Raw genomic sequence first — 22583 nt, forward strand, 5'->3', positions numbered from 1 at the left:
CAGTAGCTCCTCCTTTGGTGAAATGTTGGGCGCGTGCTGGCAGCCTGGCACAAGAGAACCGTCTAGTACAGTACAGTAGTAGTAGACATGTGTAACTAGACTAATGGTTGAGCGGGTGATTCGCTTAAAGCATTCAGCCGTGAGTTCAACGTCATTTCATCATAGTGGAAGAGGTCAGAATGGCAACGAGACAACAAAAAGAAGAATTCATCCTGTACTGGGGGGGGTTTTGTTCGTGCATCATTTTGTACTACCGGCTACCCGCAGATTAGATTCTTGCCTACTAACACGAACCGTTTGGTATATTAACTTTCTGCTGCTGTTCCCCCTTTTGTGTGTCGCCCTTTGATCTAATCTCGCCAGTTGCAATTGACGTCGGGCGTATAATTACGCAACGGTGGAGACTGCTACTGCTGTCGTAGCCAAAATGGACGATATTTTCCAGTCAATCAAACTCTTGGCGGGGTAGCCCATTTAAACCAGTTAATCAAGACCAACCCCTCCTAGATATATAAGGCGACAGACCAATAATACATGTGTTTGACATCGTCAGATGGATTCGTGTCGTCTGCTGCGAAATTTTGACAGATGTGCTGAGTTGTGTCGGGACCTATTACGTGTGTCCGCGCGTGTGGGGCCTTATTATAAACGGGTGGGGGAGAGACTAACGAGCGACGACAAGACTTGGGTCCGTCCACACTTCACAAGACGAATATAATAACGCGCCACACACACTACACACTACACACAAGAGGACACACAGCAATTATAGACAGCAGCTAGCCCAGCGGGAGTGAAGGGTGGGGGGGAAGGTGCCGGGAGCCCAACCCTCTTTTTTTAAAACTGAAGATTGAGCTGAGTGTGATGAAAAATAAAAAAAAAAAGAAGCTGAGAAGAAGGAAACATGTCAAATTTAAAAAAGAACGAGAGGTGATGATTTGGCTTTTTAAAAAACAAGTTTGACTTTTATTTTTTCACCGGGAGAAATTTCGGGTCGATTGACAGTGGAAATGGTCAGCGCCATCTATCGAATGTGGTGGAAAGTGTTTAGTTTGACCGCTAGGTGGCCATGTTTCCAGACCACATGTGAAAAAGAAAAGAAAGACGATTACAAATTTGAATGTGGTTATTACACTCTCGAATGAATAGCTTGTTGTAATCTGATTAATGAGCTCGTCAGTTTCGAATCAGAAGAATGTAATCGACGTATAACTCGATCTCTGGGCGACACTTTGTTATAACCCGTTGTGTGTGTGTGTGTGTGGGTTGATTACGAGTTCATGCAGAAATTTTCCAATCATGCACGCCAAGTCTGATTGCATTCCATCGAGCTAGTATTACACACTGACTGGATTTTAGACATTCCTTTCGATTGTGCAGGCATGTGTGATTTCACCTCGTGGGCGTCTTTTTTTGAAATATAATCGAGATCTTTTCCTTTCTGCATTTCAGGATGTTGAACTGCTGATGTGATGGTCGTCTGGGAAACACAGACAAAAGGTCAGCTGCTCACTCAACCAAGGGAAAAAGGTTTTCTGCTGCAGTTCCTCCGTAATCATCTTCAGATGCCTGAAAAGGGCATACTCGTAATTGGACTGTCATTTTCCCTCCAAGATGAGGACTTCATCAGCAACGAATCCCATGCAGTTCAGCCTTTGGTGGATTCAACCTTTTTTCTCGTGCATTACCATCATTACAGGTAATCCATGAATGCAAGACACAAGAGTGCTGCTGCACATGAAAGGGTTTTGTGCTCAGAGAAAATATCGTGATGAGAAAATGTTGATGGCCATTAATCACGCACACGTGCTCACGAACACGCCGAAAGCTGACGTCATGTAGCTGTAAAGAATAAACTTGTTCTTTTTCTTTGTTGCAGATATCCTTCCATTAGCTGTCAACAGCAAGTTAAAAAGAAATGCCAACAACCCAAAGGGAAAGAAAATTTTCAATGTCGGGATGAATAAACGTCGACTATATAAGCAACAGCAGGTACCTTTCAACCCCCCCTTCATCCTCCTCCTCTCTTTTTGGCCTTTTTTTTATAAATATAGAGAGAAGAGAAGAGGCTGGGCTTTGGCTCCAGCAGCTGAAGCTTTTCAAGAAAAATAAAGAATAAAACCCTTCAGTCGGCCTCTGGCCCTTGTCTAAGTCGGTTGTGTGCCAGTGTGTGTGTAGTCTGTGTTTATTACTACATGACCGGTTTCTTTCTTTACGCTCCGTTTATTTTTCTTTTAGAGTCGACCGGATTGTGTCATTCCGGAAGGCCAGAGTAGAAAATCCTGTGGAGTGGTTTTTTCTAAAAAATTTTTATTGGAGAAAGTGCCGAAAGGATTTCAAAAGAAGAAGAATGGATAATAATAATCGATCGATCCTTGTTTGGATTACGATCCTTGTGCTGTCGGCCGGTTCGATTCAAAGTCAAAGCCGGAGCTCAGGTATATACATGTAAAACTTTGTAATAGAATTTATTTGTACATTAAGACTTGAGAGGGGAAGAAGAAAACGTTGGAATGTGTTTCCCTGGGAGAAATTCCGGTTCAAGGGGATCCACGTTTTAGTAGAGAAAAAGGTTAAGAAGGTCACCGCCGTTATCTTTCGTGGAAGAAATACGGTTCTTCTTCTTCTTCCAGGTTTCTTTTTTCCCAGTAGGTGGTCGGAGCTTGGCAGAGATAGTTTCCCCCCCTTACAATCCTCGAGGCTGTGTAATTAAAACATGACAGGACTTGCACTACCAGTACAACTTAAACTACTATATTATAGCTCTCCGCAATGGGTTGGACACACCAAATATAGGGGTTATGGCTAAATAGAACATTTTTCATTTTAACTTTTTTGCCCAGCTATTTCGCGTTAAAAACGTTGAACAGGAGACCCCCATACTTCACCAATTGGCCACAGGTGGTGGTATGGAAAAAGAAGAATCTCTTGTGTTGTCCAGGTGGAAGGGGGGGACCCTTTTGGATAATAGGGGCGGGTCTTTTTAAAAATAGTTTTCTTTTTTACCAGGGGTGGATCATTTAAATGGGTGGAGATTTTTTTTCTTTCCAACCAGATGTTGTTTTCCCTTGTCACCATCTTTGTTTTTCTTCCGAGATTTCTTTCAGATACAAAAGGATTTTTTGAAATTTACCCTCGAGTCAAATGTCCCCCTCATCCTGGACGTTTCTGGATTTGTCATTTTCTTTCCTGTCAGTCGGTGTGAAGTTTTTCTCACACCCATTTTTCTCTTTATGCTGGCCGACCACTCTGATTGACACAGCCTCCGGTTATAGAACTGGATCAGACCTTCTTATTGTTGGCGGGAAATTTGAAATTGACACAAAAAATACCAAAAAATTCTGAAATTCTTTCTTTTTAAATAAAATATGTCGGGTACTTGTCTGGACATTTGAAAGAGTCAAGTGGGGGCAGAGTTGCAATCGCCTTTCACGACGGGAGTGAAATTTTTTTTTCCAGCAATTTTCTCTTTTCGTGATTTTCTTTTCAAAATTCAACCCGGTTATTCTTGTTGGAATAATTTCCGTCACGATTTTTTATTACTTTTTTTTTTAAATTCATTCGCTCTGTGCATAAATCACCTCGTCTATCGATGGCCGTCCGCCCAGCTGGCCACGGATATCAATTTTCCCAGGCTGGCGATGAAGGATGAATACTAATGATTTCTCCTATTTTATTTTATTTCTTTTTCTTCCAGATTATCAGCCAATGAACGGAGTGGGCGAAGCGGACGGGATCGGCGTCGGCCCGTCTCCATCACATCATCAAGATTTCTCGAAACCGGCCCAAGGTTTATTCCCGTCCGTGTTCAACTTGGCGGCCGACGCCGATGTGACATCCAACGCCACATGCGGACAGTCGGCGTCCGACGGCCCGGAAATCTACTGCAGGCTGGTCGAGCACGTCTACGTCCGGGAACCCCAATGCGGAGTAAAAAATAAAAACTAAAGAAGAAGAAAAATAAGATTTTTATCGTTTTTGACATATTTGTGAGTGTTTAAGGGAAACTCGTCGACAACAAGACTTGGGGGCCGGCAAAGAAGCCGGGCTATTTATATACACACACGGCCACAAGAGCTGCACTCAGCTGTGAGCTCTTAAGAAGCTGGGCGAAAGCCGCGCACTCTCACAAATTGCTCCCGTCTGTGTCGAATTAGTCATTTTTCAGTTCCAACCAAAAACTCTTTGGAACTTAAAATGCCCATCCGTTTCTCCCTGACACTCGAATAGTTTTCAAAAACGAACCAGAATCTTTTTTGCCCGTCTAAATGAAGAATAATAATCATTTATTTTTTAATTTGTTTTGCACAGGTATGCGACGATAAAGACGCCGAGTACCGGCATCCCATCAGCAACGTGATTGACGGAACCAACAGCCGGTGGCAAAGTCCCACGCTGCAGAACGGCCGACGCTTTGAATGGGTCACCATCACCCTCGACCTCAAACAGGTATATAATTTCCACCATTTTCTTTTTTCTCTTTTGCGACAAGATGATGGCGTAGATAATAATGACGGAGCCAACAAACAAACCAAAAAATGTTACACGTGAAATAAAAGATTCGTGACCGGCCCGTCACACAAGTTGCGTTTTCTCTCTTTATCGTCGTCGTTAAAAATATTTTTTCATTTTTCGTCGGATATTTCAAGTGAAAATTTGTTTTGGGATTTTATTTTTATTTTATTATTTCCAACCGGTTATTTTTAAAAAAAAAAGATGGGAATTTTTTATTTTTTCACGGTGATGGATCGACCGGCATTAAATGGGAGCGCGCGTTTATATATATAATACGTGTCGATATTTTTATATTTTTTCTCTCCCGTCTTAACAAATCCCCACCCCCTCTGGTAGAAAGAAGAAAAAATATTATTTTAAGGGGATGGAAAAATTCTTCGTCACGGAGGCGCGTGACTTGAGCGATGGAATTCTTTCTGGCCAGCAAAGAAAAAAAAAAAAAGAGTTGGACGGGCACGTACCGGGCGTATGTATTTTTCTTTTCTTTTACCGACGGAAAAACTGATGATCAATCTCTCAGCGCTGCAACACACACACACAGAGAGAGACAACATCTTTAAAGCTTTTCCGTCTCGACATTTTTGAGTGTTTGTTTGGCTGGGAAACCGGACGGACGGCCAATAAAAAGGAAAGAAAAAAGAAAAAGGAAAGATAAAGATGGCAATTTTATTTTATCAAATGTCTCGCTATAAAATGGAAGATTGGCCGGGCAAGTCCAGCTAAACTTAAATTTAAAATTTATTTATTTTAAAATTTAAATTGAATTTTTCCAAGGTTGAAAATTAATTTTGAAAATGTTATTCCTTGTCACGGAGTTTTCCCCATTGTGATTTTGATTGTCGGGTGTCTGGGGTTGAAATGTTATTAAAATAATTTAATATTCCCCTACAGTTCCTACACACATTTTCTAGGGATGGAGGAAAAATTAATTCTATTCTCGTTGAAAATGTCGTGACTCTTTGGAGTTTTGATGGGTGGAGTGCGGTAGTTTTTAAAAAAAGTCCGCCGGCTAGGGCGGCCTAAGCAACTGGGCAACCCGCCCTTCTTCTTCATCATCATTTATATTTATTTATTTATTTTTTCTAGAAAGATAAAAAATTATTTTAATTTCAATGACGTCAGAACGTCGAGTAATTTAATTCGGTCCGTTGAAACTCACAGAAAAAAAAGATGGGGTCCGTCTGTTTTATTTGCGTTGGGAAAAATATCTAGGAAAATGGCGGTCGTGTTTGGTGTGTGCATATGCAAATTAGAAAGGCAAACAGACACTGGAAATTCTTCTCTCCCCCGTGGTTTTTCTTTTTTTAATGAACTGAATCAACAGCAGAAGAAGAGAAACGCCTTCACAACGAATTTTATTTCTTTTTCTTTGTTGAGTTATTTTGACGTTGAATCGAAATTGTGACGTCATTTGACTCATCGGGATTCCAACCGATGAACACAAACTCGCCCATCAGCCCCGCCGCGTGAAATGGAACTTTTTTCACGCCCTTAAATGGGCACTAACATTTTTAAAAACTAAAAAGTTGGGTGGGAAAATGTCCAGGATAAAAACTGGACACACAACTGACCGGGCAGAGACTGACGGAATTAAAGAAAGAAAAGATAGAAAACACGTTCATTTTGACTTGCTATTAGTATTGTAACCGCCAGCTCTTTTGTCTTAGTTTGTCCCATATTTGGAAATCCTCCAATTTGTTATTTTCTCGTAACATTTTTATTGTTATTATTTCAAGAGCTTTCCATAAAAACACAACATCCCATCACATTAAATTTCCAAATTTTGGGTTACGTCGATTTATCACATTTTTTCCAATTTTTGGGTTAAACGATTTTATTTAATTTATTTGGATTATTTTAACAATTTGATTTTTCTGATTTTATTTTAAAAAAGGTTTTCCAAGTGGCTTACGTCGTCGTCAAATCGGCCATCTCTCCGCGACCGGGCAATTGGATATTGGAGCGCTCGCTAGATGGCGTCACTTTCCTTCCTTGGCAGTACTACGCCTTGAGCGAAGCCGAATGTATTTCCCGGTAAATTAAAATTTTTAAAATTATTTTGGCGCCTCACAAATTAAATTTTTGGAATTGGCAGGTACGGAATCGAACCCCGGGAAGGTAATCCGACCTACAGGAGCGACAGCGAAGTCATCTGCACGGCATTTTATTCCAAGCTGGATCCCCTTGAAGATGGAGAAGTCCGTCTCTTTTTAAAAAATTTCATTTAATTTCAAATTTCCCGCCAAAATGAAAAATTCAAACATTTTTGAAAAATTCAAATCGACAGATTCACACGTCGTTGATCAAAGGACGGCCAGGAGCCCGTCTTCCGTCTGTCGAGCTGCTGGACTTCACCAAGGCCCGATACGTCCGTCTGCGGCTGCAGAAGATCCGGACGCTCAATGCCGATCTGATGAGTAAATTGTCCAGCAAGAACCTCAACAGCATCGGCGACCAGCAGCAGTCGGAAGCGGATCGATCCCTCTACCAGCGGCTCTTTTATTCCATCAAGGACATTTCCATCGGCGGCCAGTGCGTCTGTAACGGACACGCTTCCGCCTGTCCTTACCACCCGGAAGTGGAGCGGGCCCAGTGTCGCTGCGAGCACAACACGTGCGGATCCAACTGCGAGCGCTGCTGTCCGCTCTTCAACCAACGGCCCTGGAAGGCCGGCACTATGGGCGAGGCGGCCGTTTGCGAGCAGTGCCAGTGTCACGGGCACGCCCAGCAGTGCCGCTACGACCCGCAGGTGGACAGGGAGCGCCGGAGTCTGTCGATCCACAACATTTTCCAGGGCGGAGGCGTTTGCCTCAACTGCACCGACTTCACGACGGGCATCAACTGTCAGAAATGCCTGGACGGATACTTCCGCCCGGCCGGATCCACCCTCACCGCTCCTTGCCTTGCGTGCGGATGTCATCCGGAAGGATCCAGCGGATCTTCCTGCAGCGATGGATCGATCCAGGACTCGAATTCCGGACAGTGTCGTTGCCGAGTCGGATTCGCCGGAAGTAAATGCGATCGATGCGCTTCCGGCTACCACAGTTTCCCCAATTGCGAGCCGTGCGGATGCGATACGGCCGGAATATCCGATCCGGGCTGTCGATCCCCCTGCCAGTGCAAAACGAACGTCGAAGGCGAAAGATGCGACCGATGCCGGCCCGGATTCTTCGACCTCCGCCAAGACAATCCGGAAGGATGTTCGCGTTGCTTTTGCTTCGATCGCTCCGGCCGCTGCGTGGCCGCCGACCTGGGCCTGACCAAAATCAGCAGCAAGACGGGCTGGCTGGTGACGGACCTGCAGGGCCGGCGGGTGGTGACGCCGACGGCCGAGCCCAACGAAAAGGACGGCCACAACAACAACCGGAGTCGACTGTCGATCGCCAACGACGACATGGCCGACTTTGAGAGCTACTACTGGCTGGCCCCGCCCGACTACCTGGGCAAGAAACTGACGGCCTACTCGCAGACGGTCAAATTCCAAGTGGCCTGGGTCAAGGCTCGAGGCGATTCGGCCGGCAAGGCCACCAAAGGGCCGGACGTGATTATGGAAGGTGCCGGGATGAAGATTGGCTACGGGGATCGATCCTACCACCGCGATAGCAACACGACCATCAGCTGGACGCTCCGGGAGTCGAAGCACTGGTACCACATACCGGACACGGTGGCCGACATTGTCAGACGCAGACGGACCGAGTACAAGGGCGAGGCCGTCACCAAAACTCAGCTGATGACGGTCCTCAACGACCTCGGCCGGCTCCTAGTCCGCGCCAAATTCCACACGGACCAAATTGAAGGAGTGTAAGTGATTTTTAAAAAAATTGGTCCGTCTCCGTATTTCTGGCCGTTTTTTAAATTTATTTTTTAAATTTAATTTTGCAGGTTGCACGATGCGGAATTGGATGTCGGATCTGAAGAGTCGACGAGTGTCGAACGGGCCAGAGGGATCGAACAATGTTTCTGCCCGCCCGGCTATGCTGGACTCTCTTGCGAGGATTGCGCCTTTGGTTACGTCCGTCGCAATAGCAGCCGGCGCGGGGAATTCGAATGTCTGGCCTGCCAGTGCAACGGCCACGCGGCCACTTGTGACCTCGACGACCTGACGGCCTGCAGTCCGTGCCTGCACAACGCGGTGGGCCGCCAGTGCGACGCCTGCGCCAGCGGATACCACGGAGACGCCCGTTCCGGTGGCAGCTGCAAAAGGTGCCGCTGCCCCCTAGACTCTCCGGCCACCAACAATTTCAGCCCGACCTGCCTCACCACCGGACCGGACACTTACGTCTGCGATCAATGTCCGCCCGGCTACGAAGGCCACCACTGTCAAAGGTAAAACACCTGGACCTTTTATTACGTCGAGTTGTCAATTTCGACCGTTAGATGGCGGCCAGAAAAGTTTGAATTTTGACCGCCAGATGCTTGTAGTTGGTTTCTAATTTTTACCGCTAGATGGCGGAATTGTTTTCCTCAACAAATTCATTCAACCATATTTGGTGGGAAATTCTAGACAAGTCGATAAGACGCTGGAGATATACGCTGGACAGTGGCTGTCATCTGGTTTCATATTTCATTTGCCTTCCACCCTTTTTTGATTTCTATCAATATTCATTCATTCATGTCGTAATCGTCGTGTTGTTGTATTTTCTTTCACTTTTATGTTAATTCTTGGGTGTGGCTGCTGGCTCAGGTGCGCTGACGGTTACTACGGTAATCCGCTGGTGGCCGGCGGATTCTGCCAGCCGTGCGACTGCAGCAGCAACCAGGAAATCGGATCGTCGGATTGGTGCGACAGACTGACTGGCCAATGCCTGAAATGCAAAACGGGCACGGCCGGCCAGGCTTGCCAGTTGTGCGCTACCGGTTACTATGGCAACGCTACCGAAGGCACCTGCCAAGGTGAGATCGTCCCCATTTTAATAGCCGGCCAAGATTTCAACCCAAAAAATCATAAAAATGAAATTAAAAATTTTCGTAATGAATTGAACAGAGTGCCGTTGCTACAACCAAGGCTCGGCCAGCAACCAGTGCGACATGGAGACGGGCCAGTGCCAATGTCGGGATCGTTTCGTCGGCAAACATTGCAATCGCTGCAGGGTAACTAATAAGACGGACCAAGATTAAAAAATTGAATTCTTCCAAATTAAATTTGAAATTTTTTTGAAATTTTCAAAGGATGGATATGGAGACATCGAGGCCGGCTGCCGGGACTGCCAGTGCGACCTGGTGGGCTCACTGACGGCCTCGACTTGCGACGTCCAAACGGGTCAATGCAACTGCAAGCCGGGCGTCGGCACACTCGCCTGCAATCAGTGCCTGGAAGACCATTACGATTTCTCCATTAACGGCTGTCAAGGTAAAACAAATTTTCTATTTTTATATCCGCGCCCATCCGGTCCGCCCATTCCTCCTCCGCCGTTTTTCTGTGTTTGTCTTGATTGAAACTAAACAAAAAACGGGGGGAAAATAACAAATTTCCGTTCGAGCGTGAAAATGTGTCAACACACGTAAAAATGGCGTGTCAAAAAGTTAACCAAAAATTTTGAATTTTCGGTTGAGAAAGTTGTCGACGACATTTGATGTGGCCACCAACTCCCCTTCAAAAAAGAAGAAAGTCTCAGGTTATTACCTGCAGCTCTATAGCTCCTCCCACTTTGGCTGGCAACTCGTGCTCCCATGAACCGCAGGCCGGCTTATATCAAAAAGATGTTCCAACAATCAATTGATGATGTGAACCCCAGGCTGATAACTTTAGTCGTTTTCCTGGGCAATTGTTACAGTTGGATGGGATGTGGGTGGTCGCAATTATCCCAGTTAATAAAAATGAAAGAAGAGAAGAAACAACAGTTGTGTAACTATTTTGAAAGTGGGCCAGCCCGGCTAACGAGGAATCACTTTGGTCTTGTTAGCCCAGTAAAAGCTCAGCTCTTCTCTTCTTTTTATTTCTTAAAAGCTTTGTTTACATCATATAAACACACATACACTCTTAAAGAGAGAAAGAGGCTGGGCAGGCCGTCTGGTTGTATGGATATGGAAGTGAGAGAGGGGTAGTAGTATATAATGTTTAGAAGAGGCGCCGGCTGTTGTTTAGTTGAGTTTGTCTTTTCGGATGTTATTTCGGTTTTGTTCCAAAATTGCTGGTCGGCCCCCTCAGTCCAACCCTCGGAAAATCGTCCAGCCGACCGAAACGGACCTCAAAGATCTTTATCCGGCCCGGAAAGAAAAAAATAAAATAAAAATAAAAATTTTTCTGCAGGGAAAAACCAATTGGAAATTGTTTGCCAAATGGAAACAAAATTTTTTATTTTTATTTTTTAGATTTTCCGTCTCCTTTTGGAACTTGTTTTTTATTTTATTTTCTACTGTCGACACAGAAGCTCCTCCCTTTTCCTCCAGCCCTGGAAATATACATTTAAGCCCAGGACACACGTTCACCAGTCGTGCGAGGACTTCAAGTCCGTCCGGACGTTTTTCTGTCGTGTCGTGTCGTTTTTTCTTTTGACTTTTAAGACGGGCGAAAAATCGTCGACATGAAAAGAAGAAGATGAAACATTTAGTGACGATTGTTTTCTGGTGGTGGCTGCTGGCCAGCGGACAGTCCGTCACCGGCACGGACGACGATGAAGTGGCCGTTTTGGTGACTCGCATCGAGAGCAGTTCTTCCAGTGTCAGGATTAGCACAACTCACAGGCAATCGGCTGCCCAGCACAGAGTGCCGGCCCGGAATTCCAACGCCCGCAAACATCCGTTCTTGTACAAAAAGGATTACAAGCACTGGCTGGGCTTGAAAACGGGTCCGTCCAACTCTTTTTTTGGTGGATAGGAAAACAAATTTGCATTTTGCCCATATAAAGACGGTCGACAGAGACAAATGTCGTTTTCTTTTCGTTCAGGGACGCGCGGGAAACGTACAAATGGCGAACGTGTTTTTTATATTTCAAAGATTTAAATTTTTTTATTGGAAGTTGCGCAACGTGTTGGACTTTGTCGGCACTTGAAAAATGAAAATTTCTTTTTCCCTCAATGAACTAATTGATGATTGGACATTGAGAGGGGGCGCCATCTGTTAAGAATTTAAGGGGGGGAATGGTGGGAAAAAATAAAACTTGTTACGTCACTTCATGCCGACTTTGACCCTCTTCCCCCCCTTACTTTAATTACTTTTTATTTATTTATTTTTTCAGAATTTATTTTTTTGGATTGGATTAAAAAAATTTTTGTTTTTTTCGCGTGTGAAACGGAAAAATTTTCTTGTTCCGTGACTAATTTTAGAATTTTTTTTCCGTGTGTGCAGTAGTTGGGTGGGGTTATTTTTTTTTGCTCATCAAAAGTGAAGAATAGTTATGGTTATTATTATTAGTAAGAAGAAGAAGAAGAGTTTGACAGTTGAGATGGGCAACAGCCGGGAATTCCTTTTCCGGTTTCGCCCCTTTTTACATTTGACCTCTGACCAAGAAAACCAAAATGTTTTTTCTACTTTGGCATTGATTCAAAAAAATATTTTTAAATAATGTTTGTTTTGTTTTGTTTGTCTTTAGGGTGCAATTGCAATCAATCAGGGTCAGAGAGGAAGACGTGCAACATCATCACGGGCCAGTGCGAATGCCGGTCCAACGTCATGGGCCTCAAGTGCGACCAGTGCCAAGTGAGTAGAACCTTTTTTTTAATTTAATTTTCTTTATTTCTTGTTTATTTTAAATAAAACAAAATGGCCGATGTTCGGTCAAGTGTGGCCCTTTTTTTATCCCGCGGGATAAATTTCTAAACAAAATTTCCAGCGGGAATCAATTTTCTCCTTTCCCAAATTTATTTAAAAAAAAAAAAAGAAAAATTTTTTCTAATGAAACATTTCCTTCTTTGTCTCGGTTGAAAACAAAAGAAAAACGTTTGTAAGAAAATCTAATGGGAACCCGTGCTGACGAATATTTACGATTCGTGATTCTTTTTTTTTCCCGCGTGACTTTTCCAACCAGGCCCTTATTTTCTCCCGTGTCTACGTAACGCTTCGTTATTCGATTATTTTTTTTCTTGAATAATTATCGGACGAAAAAAAAAGAATAAAAATAAAAAAGTTTATTTAAAAAAAAAGGGTCGACCCTGGTGAACACAATCGGAATTTGCATCATCATCATCCATCTTTTGATCCAAACTCTTTTTTTGGGTTTTTTTTTGTTTTTTCAACGGGCGGCCATTTAGGACATTAGGGAGTCACGTTGATGGATGTGGCACATTCCCCAGTCTGTCCGTCGTCGGCCCGTCATAAATTTAGGCAACGGAAAAGAGGCGCCTCTTTCGTCTGTGAATAAAAGTGAACGAAAAGTAGACGGACATTATTCAATTTTTGATTTATTTCCTTGAATGGATGACGACCGTGACCCTGACTACGACGACAGGTTGGATACTGGAATCTAATCTCTGGCCGGGGATGTCAGCCGTGCGGATGCGACGGGACTGGAGCTGTCGACCGGACTTGCCATCCCAACACTGGCGCCTGCTATTGTCTGCCCGGCGTCGGCGGACAGTCGTGCGATAGGTGCCTGTCCGGATTCTTTGGATTCTCATCGGCCGGCTGCAAAGGTAAAAAATTAATTGATTTGAATTTTTTAAATCGGAAAATGTTATTTTCTACATTTCTTTACATTTAATGAATTTTATTTTGGATGAAATTGAATTTTAGAATTTAAAATTTGATCAAAATTTATTTGAATTTCTCTACAAATTTTTAAGAAATAATTTAATTCATTTCATCAATTTGAATTTGAATTTTTTTTCTTTTAAAATTTGAAAATTATTAACTTGATTTCAAATGAATTAAAATTTGATTTGAACAACATTGTTTTTAATTTGAAATTTTATTTCATGAAATTGTCTACACATTTTTAAGAAATAATTTAATTAATTTCTGCCCATTTTAATTTTAATTAATAGAATGTGAACCGTGTGATAAACCGGGCCACATTTGTGATCCGGACACGGGACGATGCGTCTGCCCAACCGGAACTGAAGGCCCACAATGTCAGACCTGCGTCGCCGGAGCCTGGAACCACCATCCACTCAAAGGCTGCAAAGTAAAATTGAATTTAAAATTTCAGTTACATTTCAAATCAAATTGACTAAACGTCCAATTTCGTTCCAGACTTGCAATTGCCATGCCCAGGGATCTCGGTCCAGTCAGTGCGAGCAATCGACGGGCGCTTGTTCGTGCCGTCCAGGATTCGCCGGAATGCAATGCGACCGCTGCATCCAGCCCGGCTTTTACGGCTTCCCCATGTGCCAGCGCTGCGACTGCCATCCGACGGGCACCGACACTCTCAACACCAACGGCCACTGCCACCAGCAGGACGGCCAGTGCCCGTGCAAGGCCAACGTCATGGGCCGTCGCTGCGACACTTGTAAGGACTCGACGTTCGGATTACTCCAAGTCGGCCCAGCATCAACCGAGACGGACCAACATCAACACCAGGAGCTGATGACTAGACATTCATTCGATGATGGCGGATGCACACCTTGCTTCTGCTTCGGACGCTCGTCCAGCTGCACCCAGGCCCAGCTCTTTTGGTCCCAGGTAAAAAATGTCAACCCCTTTTCATTCATTTGGTTAAATCTTCTAAACTCCTTTGCTGGGGTTTGGAAGGTAATCCGATCCACTCCCAACAACATCATGTCCGCCTCCCTCCTCCCCCCTAGTTGACGTCCAGTTCAAATTTGTTTTCAAGGGCAGGAGCTGGGCCAGAGGGGAGGAAATATCAAATTTCAAAACTCCTTAAAAGGTTGGCCACCACCACACAAAAATGAAAAAATGAAACGGAAAAATTTCCAATGTAATCGAATCGGCCCAAAAAATGTTAGATTTGGTTTCCCCATCCAAAAAATATTTTTTGATGGACAACATGAACTGGAATGTTATAACATCAAAATGATTTTATTTTTATATTTTTTATTTAAAAAAAAATGAAATCAGATGAAGATGGAAGGAAGTCGAGGGTTAATGATTACGTACGACCCGCCCGGCCCGGATGCGCCTAATAACATAGCCAATCCCAACCAGTTTCCAGTCAACACCCAGGAAATTTGTTACATCAACGTCAGTTTACATTTTCTTAATTTCTTTACTTGAAATGAATTGATTTTTTGTATTTAAATGGTCTTTGTTTTATATTGCTGGGCTAATTTAGTTGGCATTACCTGGGGACGGCCAACTTCAATTCAAGACGGGAGAGACGCAGTTGAACGTGACCAACAATTTGCGGATCGTTCCGGACGTTCGAGGTGACGTCATGATCGGAGTCAGCCAATTTTTTGACACTCCGCTCTACTGGCAGTTGCCCGGCTCCTTTTCCGGCGACCGGACCACCTCCTACAACGGCCTGCTCCGATTCACGGTGACCAATCACGGCGGATCGACTCTGTTCCCGGACAACATTCTGGCCACTTATCCGCTGGTTCAGATCCAGGGCAACCGCAAGATCATCCTGGAATATTATCCGCACGCTCCGCACCCTAACGGCCGCTACCAAGTCCGGTAAAAACATCCTCACACCATTTTGTGGTCCAGCACCCACATTTTTCATTCATTTTATTAAATTCTCGGCAGATTGCACGAAAGTCTGTGGCGGATGAAAAATAATCCGCAAGCCAAAGTCAGCCGGGCCATGATGATGGTGGCCTTGCAGAATGTCCAGCACATTTTGATCAGAGCCACCGACTCGATGGATCGAATCAAAGCCGAACTCAAGGATGTCAGCTTGGAAGTGGCCCTTCCGGCCTCTCCGGTCAATTCCACCACCCACCGGAACAGCCCGGCCCTGGCCAGGGGTGTTGAAACGTGCCAGTGTCCATTAGAATACACTGGAGGCTCCTGTCAGGATCCCCATCGGGGCTACTATCGCCGATTCAAGTACGACTACGTGTCCAGCACGGTGCTGATCGACCTGGTGGGCGACGCCCAGCCTTGCCACTGCAACGGCCGGAGTGAAACTTGCGACAGGGAGACTGGGCGGTGCACCAACTGCCGGGAAAGTACCACTGGAGATCATTGCCAGCAGTGCGCCAAGGGCTTTTACGGCGAACCCAACCAGCCGGGCGGATGCCGGCCGTGCGCCTGCCCGTCGACGGACCGCAATTTCGCCGACTCGTGCCAACTGTTGCGCAACGGCTCGCAGAGTTGCCAGTGCGCCCGGGGATTCCGCGGCGACCGCTGCCAGAAATGCGACTACGGATATTACGGGAATCCCAGTCAGGGCGTGGCCTGTCAGCCGTGCCTCTGCAACGTCAACGGGAGCGTCAGCGACGAATGCCACGAGCTGACTGGCCACTGCAACTGCAAGCCGGGCATTACCGGACGCGATTGCACTTACTGCGCTCCTCGTCACGTCATCAGCCCCACCGGATGCACCTGTAAGGATTTTTAACCATTTCATTTTTTAAAACAACTTTGAATAAATTTGAATTGGTCCATTTAATTTTAATTGAATTAAATTTGCCCATTTAATTTTAATTGAATTAAATTTGTCCATTTAATTAAATTATTTTTTAAAAATTTGCCTAGCTTGCCAGGATGGTTGCACCGGGGCGCTGTTTGCCGAAGTGGATGAGATGGCCAGCATGATTGCCCGTTTCAACGTGACGGAATACGTTCCACTGCCGTGGACGGGCCTGTTTTACCAGCAAAACGTGACGGTCCTGCTGGAACAGACTTTGGTGGAACGGCGGGAAGAGTACCAGATCACAGACCGGCTCCTAACCGGCCCCAACATCCTCCCACTGGCTCAAATAACTCTGCAACGAGCCAAGGAGATGGAATCGCTGGCCGAACGGTTCCAGACGGAAGCCGCTGATTTACAGCCCGTCTGCCTAGAGTCCCAAGAGTCTTCCATTTTAGTGTCCAGCATCTTGGAAGGTAATTTAAACAATCCATCATCTCCGATAGTTGATGTCAAAATGGACATTGATTGATTTTGTTTTGGACCTGCCGGGCAGAAATCATCGCCTATTTGAAGAACTACGCCATTGGCGAGACGCCGTCCGTCAACATCAACAAAGCGCTGGCCGAAGCCGAGAATCACTGGACGTACATTCAGTCGATTGACGTCACGGCCAGGAAATCCAACGCGGCCCGCGAGCTGGAACGCAGCCGCAATTTGCTCAACAGCCTCGGGAACCTGTTTGATGACGGCAGCGACACGGCCCAGGTGAGGGACCACCTGGAAGGCTTCAAAATCCGACTGGACGACCTGGAAACGTACATCTACAAGAGTCGCAACTCTACCGAAGCCGTAACATTCAATTGAATTCAATTAAATTTGATGGAAAATTATTTTTAAAAAAAATTTGTGATTCCAGGCGTTCCAGTCTTTGTCGTTTAGTAACGCCACCCTGGACTCTATCCGTCGATCCATTGCGGAAATCACCGGCAAATCGACTCAGATGGATGTCGATTTGAATTTGGCGCGCAAACAGAACGTGAATGCTACGCTGGCCATCAGCCGTGCCCGGGCGGGTTTCCAGGGATTGACGACGTTGCTGGAACAGCTGAAGGGCAAGAAAGCCCAGTGCTCGTCCAGGAAGAGCGAACTGAGCCGTTTGAACCCGGAATACAAGAAGAAGTACGTCCAGGCCGCCCAGGTGCACGCCAATCATTTGTGGAAACAGGCCCAGGGGCTTTTCAATCAGTTCAACGCCACCAGGGACGTGGCCGACCATCCGCTCCAGGCGGCCAACGCCTACAAATCGATCGTCGAGGCCCTCAAACTGGCCCGGCAAGCGGCCGAAGCGGCCGGCGAGGCTGCCGAAACGGCCTACGGGCGAGCCTATCCGGACGACGTGGACTTGTCGCTGGTGGAGCAGGCCAGGATTTCCAGGGATAAAAGCCGGGACTTTGTCCAGCGATCGGAGCGTCTCAAAACGCTCGTGTCCAGTCACAAGGAGCAGCTGAAAGGGGAACAGATCAAATTGGATTCGGTGGACTCGATCCTGAAAAAGGCCAAGTCCATCAACGACGAGACCAGCGCCCACCTGGACAAGTTGCCCCAGGTCCGCGACAAGGCCAAGGCGGCCGTCGAGAAATCGACGGACGCCCTGGGCAAATCCAACGTCGTTTCCAAGCAAATTATGGACATTAAGGCCCAAATCGATTCCGACCTCAGAGTCCGTCTGCTGGCCATGCAAAACGGCCGCAATGTCGGCCTGGGAAACATCCCCAAACTCGGTAATTCAATTAACTTTAATTCATTTTAAATCTTTTTGAAATTTTGTTTTTGAAATAAATTGTCCAGTTGACGACGCCCGGAAGAATATGAAACACCTGGACGCCAAGATGACGCATTTGACTAAAAAGAATTTCGAATTCCGGTCCATCAATTCCAGCGTGTCGTTGAAGCTGGACGAGTTGCGCAAGAAGATCATCCGGGCCAAACAGGCGGCCTCCAGCATCCGCGTTTCTCTCTCTGGCAATTCCGGCTCGTGCGCCAGGAGTTTCACTCCACCGCTGCAGCCCAGCAGCGTGTCCAGCATCATGCTGACGTTCGCCTTGAACCACAAGGATCGCGACTCGTTGCTCTTTTACCTGCCGGCCACCAAGAAGCACGGCAACGACCAGGAGACGGACTTTTTGGCCGTCGAGATGCTGGACCGTCAGATCCGGTTCCTCTGGAACGCCGGCGGAGGCACCACCGTCCTCAGTCATCCGCTGAAGCTCCAGCCCAGTCCTGACGACCTGTCGGACGATTCCCGTTGGTACAAGATCGAAGCCGAGCGGACGGGCAACGTTGGATCTCTCCGGGTGCGGCCAGTCAAACCGGAAAACGATCGGGACATTGAAGGAGTGACGGTGACTGGTGCCGGACCTGCCCGTTTCACTAAAATCGACCTGACGACGGGCGACAAGCTCTACATCGGCCGGGTGCCGGACAACGCCCCGACGGACCTCAAGACGAGCAAATTCAGCGGCCACCTGCACCAATTGTGGTACGACGGCCAGCCGGTGGGTTTGTGGAATTTCATGTCGACCAGCGCTGCCGGATGCAGTCCGTCGATGGAAGGCGCCCAGGAGGCCAAAGACGAGTCGTCGTTCCGTTTCAACGGCCAGGGCTACGCCGAGCTGGCCCAGATCCCGCGCTACGATTCCCGCCAGTACAGCATCACCTTCAGTTTCAAGTCCCTGGACGAGAACGCTCTCCTCTTCCTGGCCATCAACGAGACTCACCTGGGCCAGTACATTAGCCTGGAGCTGACGGAAGGATTGATCCGCTACCAGGTCCGCTACGGGTCCGGCTACGAGATGTCGCTGCAGAGCCGCCAAAAGTACAACACTGGGCAGTGGGTCAAAGTGGAAGCGTCCAGGGTCCTCATCCGAGGAGTGGAGACGGCCCTGCTCAAAGTGGCGGATGACGAGGAACTCTCGGCCGCTCCTTTCAATTTCGGAGTGCCCGACCTGGAACTGGAAGAAGCCAAACTTTACGTCGGCGGATTGCCGCCGGATGTCAGCATTTCGCCGGATCTGATGGGCTCCGTTCCGGGCTCCTTCCTGGGCTGCATGAAGGACCTCCAGGTGGTAGCCTTTGGCATGAATCCACTTCAGGGATCCTTTTACGGAGTGGAAGCCTCGTGCGGATCGCAGACCATCAACAAGATCGTGGCCTTTGCCGGAACTGGATACATTCAACTCCGGGCCGCCAGACCTACCGGCCGTGACATGAATTTCGGGTTGAGCTTCAAAACGGAAATGCCCGAAGGCATTTTGTTCTTCTCCGCACCGATTCCGGCCGTAAGTTTTTCATTCATTTTCCAATTTTTTTGTTTGAACCGGAATTAAATTTTGAATTTCTATCAAATCCAGGAATCCAGCGACGAACCGGCCAATGATGAAGAGTTGCCCATTCGGTTGCCTTTGAAAAGTGACAAGGAGGCGGACATGATGTCGCTGACGATCCGCCAGGGCAAACTGGACGCTCGATTCCGTTCCAGTGCGGCCGAGGTCGTGTCCATCACATCCAGCGGAGTTTACAACGACGGCCAGTTCCACAATGTGGTGGTGGTCCGCACCGGAAGAAAAGTCGAAGTCCTGGTCGACGACATTTCCATCGGGACGATCCGGCTGGCCCGTCAAGTGGGCGGATCATCTTCTTCCGGCGCTTATTCCGGCTCGGATTACTCCCACTTGATGCTGGGAGGCGTCCGTCCCGAGTGGCTGTCGATGGCTTCCGATTTTATCGGCACCCAGCACTCGTTCACCGGATGCATTGCGGATTTGAGCTTCAACAACCAACTGGTGGACCTGAGCTACCCCGTCCGGCACTCGGCGGCCGCCGTCGGGCGCTGCCAGCACGTGCCAGTGCCTCGGGTGCTGGAAGAGCGGATGCAGGCCAACGAGAACGCCCTGGCCTCGTGCCGGGAAGTGCCCCAGTACACGATCGAGGGGCGGGCCTTTAAATTCGGCGACGCCCCCAACAGTCACGTGATGATTTCGGCCAATCGCAAGGAACTGCACAACAGTTTCAACTTTACCATGGACTTCCGCACTCACTACCCCAACGGCCTGTTGCTCTTCTCATCCGTAAGGATTAATTTAATTGCCATTATCATTAAAGTTAATTGGATTAAATTTTGGAATTAATTTTTTTTTAAAGCAGATGAAACAGAAGAAGGCGGCCAATTATTTGCTGGCGGCCCTGAAGAACGGCAAAGTGGTGGTCAGTTTGCACGGCCGCCGGAAGGAGGACTTGATTTCGGCCGGAAGCGTCAACGACGGCCATTGGCATCGAGTCCACATTGTCAAGGACAAGCGTAAAGTCGTCGTCATGCTGGACGATTTCGCTCCTCTGAGAGCCAAGGCGCCCAACAAGTTGCAGCTGGACGGCCAGCTGTTTGTCGGCGGCCTGCCGGAGAGTTCGCCGCTGCTGGACAACGCGGCCGCCGAGGGCTTCAAGGGTTGCATCCGCAACTTGAACCTGAACGGCCGCTCGCACGACCTGGCCAGCAGCAAGAACGTGATCCAGCGAGTGGGCCAGTGCTTCGCCCACGTCGAGACGGGCTCCTACTTCCCTGGTGACGCCTACGCCGTTTACAGCGAAGACTTCCGCGTCGGGGCCATGGCCGACATCCAGCTGGAATTCCGGACGACCGAATTGAACGGAGTTTTGCTCAGCGTCTCTGAGCGCAAAGGTTCACCGTCCTTGTCACTGGCCATCGACGACGGAACGGTTAGCTTTAATTTTGTTTAATTGAATTGAATTACATTTGAGTAAATTGAGTAAATTCTAGACTTTTGAGTTGAATTTTTAGAATTTTTGAAATGTCATTAAAACTTGATTTAATTAAATAAAAAAAATTTGAATCCAATTAAAAAAATTGAATAAACGATTTGATTTTTTAATTTTTTCTAGATTGTTTTCGCCGTGGACATGGGTGACAATCGAACTTTTTCCGTCAGCCAGAGCTTCGCTTCTCCGTATCAGCTGTGCGACAACCGTTGGCACTCGGTCAAGGCCAACTACGTCGAGAACGCCCTCACGCTCAAGGTGGACCACCAGGACGAGCAGTACGGATTCTCCAGCAACGGACACGTCAAGGAGGCCAAGACCCGCAATCCGCTCTTCATCGGCGGCCTGCCCGGTACGTCCAATCCATTTATTTTCATTTTTTAATTTGATTTCAAATTAAAATTTGACGATGGTGTCGATTGAATTTTTAGAACTGGAGCCGCAAGGGGCGCTGCGAGTGCGCGATAACTTCAAGGGCTGCATCCGCAATGTGGTGATCCGCGGCGAGATCAAGGACTGGACCGACATGGCCCGGCTCAACAACGTCCTCCTTAACGCCTGTCCCACTAACTAATCAAAGTGCCTGAAAATCAACCGGCCTATTATCCAATTAGCCGAAATACACAAAAACCTAACCAAAAATGTTAACTGCATTTTCATTTCATTATTTAAAAGTCTGATTCTTTTCATTGGAAAACATTTAAACATGAAATTGTTTTTAGAATGCCAAAATGATGCTCATGGCTTTTGAAAAAGCCGCGTAATTTGTTCTTGATCAGAGGCACCTGGTAGAGAAATTTCAAACCACTTTGTCAAATCAAATTGCGTCGTCTGCTTCGTACACGCGTTGTTCCGCTCTCTCAGAACTCCCATTCTGAATTGCTAATAAAGAAGGTTGAGTCTATTGCCACGACTTTCCGTCTGCTTTTTCGTTACGCGACGGACCTCACAGTCTATTACCACGAAATAGTTTTCTTGTCAATAAACAACAGATTGTCTATTGCCACGAAAGCCTAGCGTCCCTCTCTTTTCTTGGTAATTGTCTCAGATTTGTCTTTTGCTACGACATGCTCCGACATCTTTCGTTACGGTTTATAAGCGTTTGTCTATTGCCACGAAATTTTTTTAAATTTATATTTTTTATTTTCTAATTAGGTGCTTACCTAGGTTATTATTGTCATTATTAATCCTTCATTTAAGCCTAGCATTATTGGTATATTACGTATATTTACCTAGAATTTGACGTTAAACTGATTTCACACCAAATTGAACACACGGCTTTTTTTATGGCAAACGTTCTACTCATTTCAATATGTGCGTGCGTGAAAGTGTACCTTATTAATGTTTTTATGTTTGCTAAACGAAAGATTTGCGAAAACGTTATTATATCTCGCTTTGAATAACGTTAGATCGCCATATTTGAAATAATTCGGAAATAATCAAAGAAATAATCAAATCTGAGCAGAGTTGATGGCTGAACAATTCGACAGAATTGAGGTGCTTTAAAGCAGGTGAGGTGGTAGTCATTAAAATAATTGGTTTTAGTTTAATTAAATGGCAATTTTATGCAGGCGGCAATCGAGTGAAGCAATCGCCGAACATTGCCGTCACGCAAACCGTGATTTTGCGTGAACATAATCGAATTGCGGCGGATCTGAACGATTTGAATCCGCACTGAAGCGCACTGAAGCGACGAGCGTCTTTATCAGGGGACTCCTCATTGGTCAATAGCTCGGCCTGTTGCTCCTCAAAAATGTTTAATCTGGGTTTACGATAAAAATGTCAATAGTTCCATTTTGAAGGAATTTTATAGGG

The 22583-nt window shown here is 46.6% G+C and overlaps 1 protein-coding gene across 2 annotated transcripts; it reads left to right on the forward strand.

The window, feature by feature from the left end:
- Nucleotides 1-1467: 1467 nt before the first annotated feature.
- Nucleotides 1468-21410, forward strand: LOC124350524 (laminin subunit alpha-1-like). 2 transcript variants are annotated; one of them, XM_046801249.1, is made up of 27 exons: nucleotides 1468-1699; nucleotides 1880-1992; nucleotides 2239-2438; nucleotides 3698-3930; nucleotides 4312-4449; nucleotides 6410-6549; nucleotides 6611-6713; nucleotides 6803-8316; nucleotides 8398-8841; nucleotides 9200-9408; nucleotides 9500-9606; nucleotides 9685-9865; nucleotides 12048-12154; nucleotides 12903-13086; nucleotides 13438-13577; nucleotides 13646-14074; nucleotides 14471-14593; nucleotides 14685-15031; nucleotides 15104-15906; nucleotides 16058-16408; nucleotides 16489-16784; nucleotides 16852-17716; nucleotides 17784-19273; nucleotides 19346-20062; nucleotides 20136-20708; nucleotides 20892-21120; nucleotides 21200-21410. In XM_046801249.1, exons 3-27 carry the CDS (start codon nucleotides 2351-2353, stop codon nucleotides 21340-21342), a joined length of 9954 nt encoding a protein of 3317 aa, XP_046657205.1. In that variant the 5' UTR covers nucleotides 1468-1699; nucleotides 1880-1992; nucleotides 2239-2350; the 3' UTR covers nucleotides 21343-21410. The 2 variants fall into 2 exon arrangements, with proteins under 2 accessions (XP_046657205.1, XP_046657206.1); XM_046801250.1 differs by having other exon boundaries at nucleotides 20139-20708.
- The last annotated feature ends 1173 nt before the right edge of the window (nucleotides 21411-22583 follow it).

This window comes from Daphnia pulicaria, chromosome 7 (assembly GCF_021234035.1).
Source record: "Daphnia pulicaria isolate SC F1-1A chromosome 7, SC_F0-13Bv2, whole genome shotgun sequence".
Lineage (NCBI taxonomy): Eukaryota > Metazoa > Arthropoda > Branchiopoda > Diplostraca > Daphniidae > Daphnia > Daphnia pulicaria.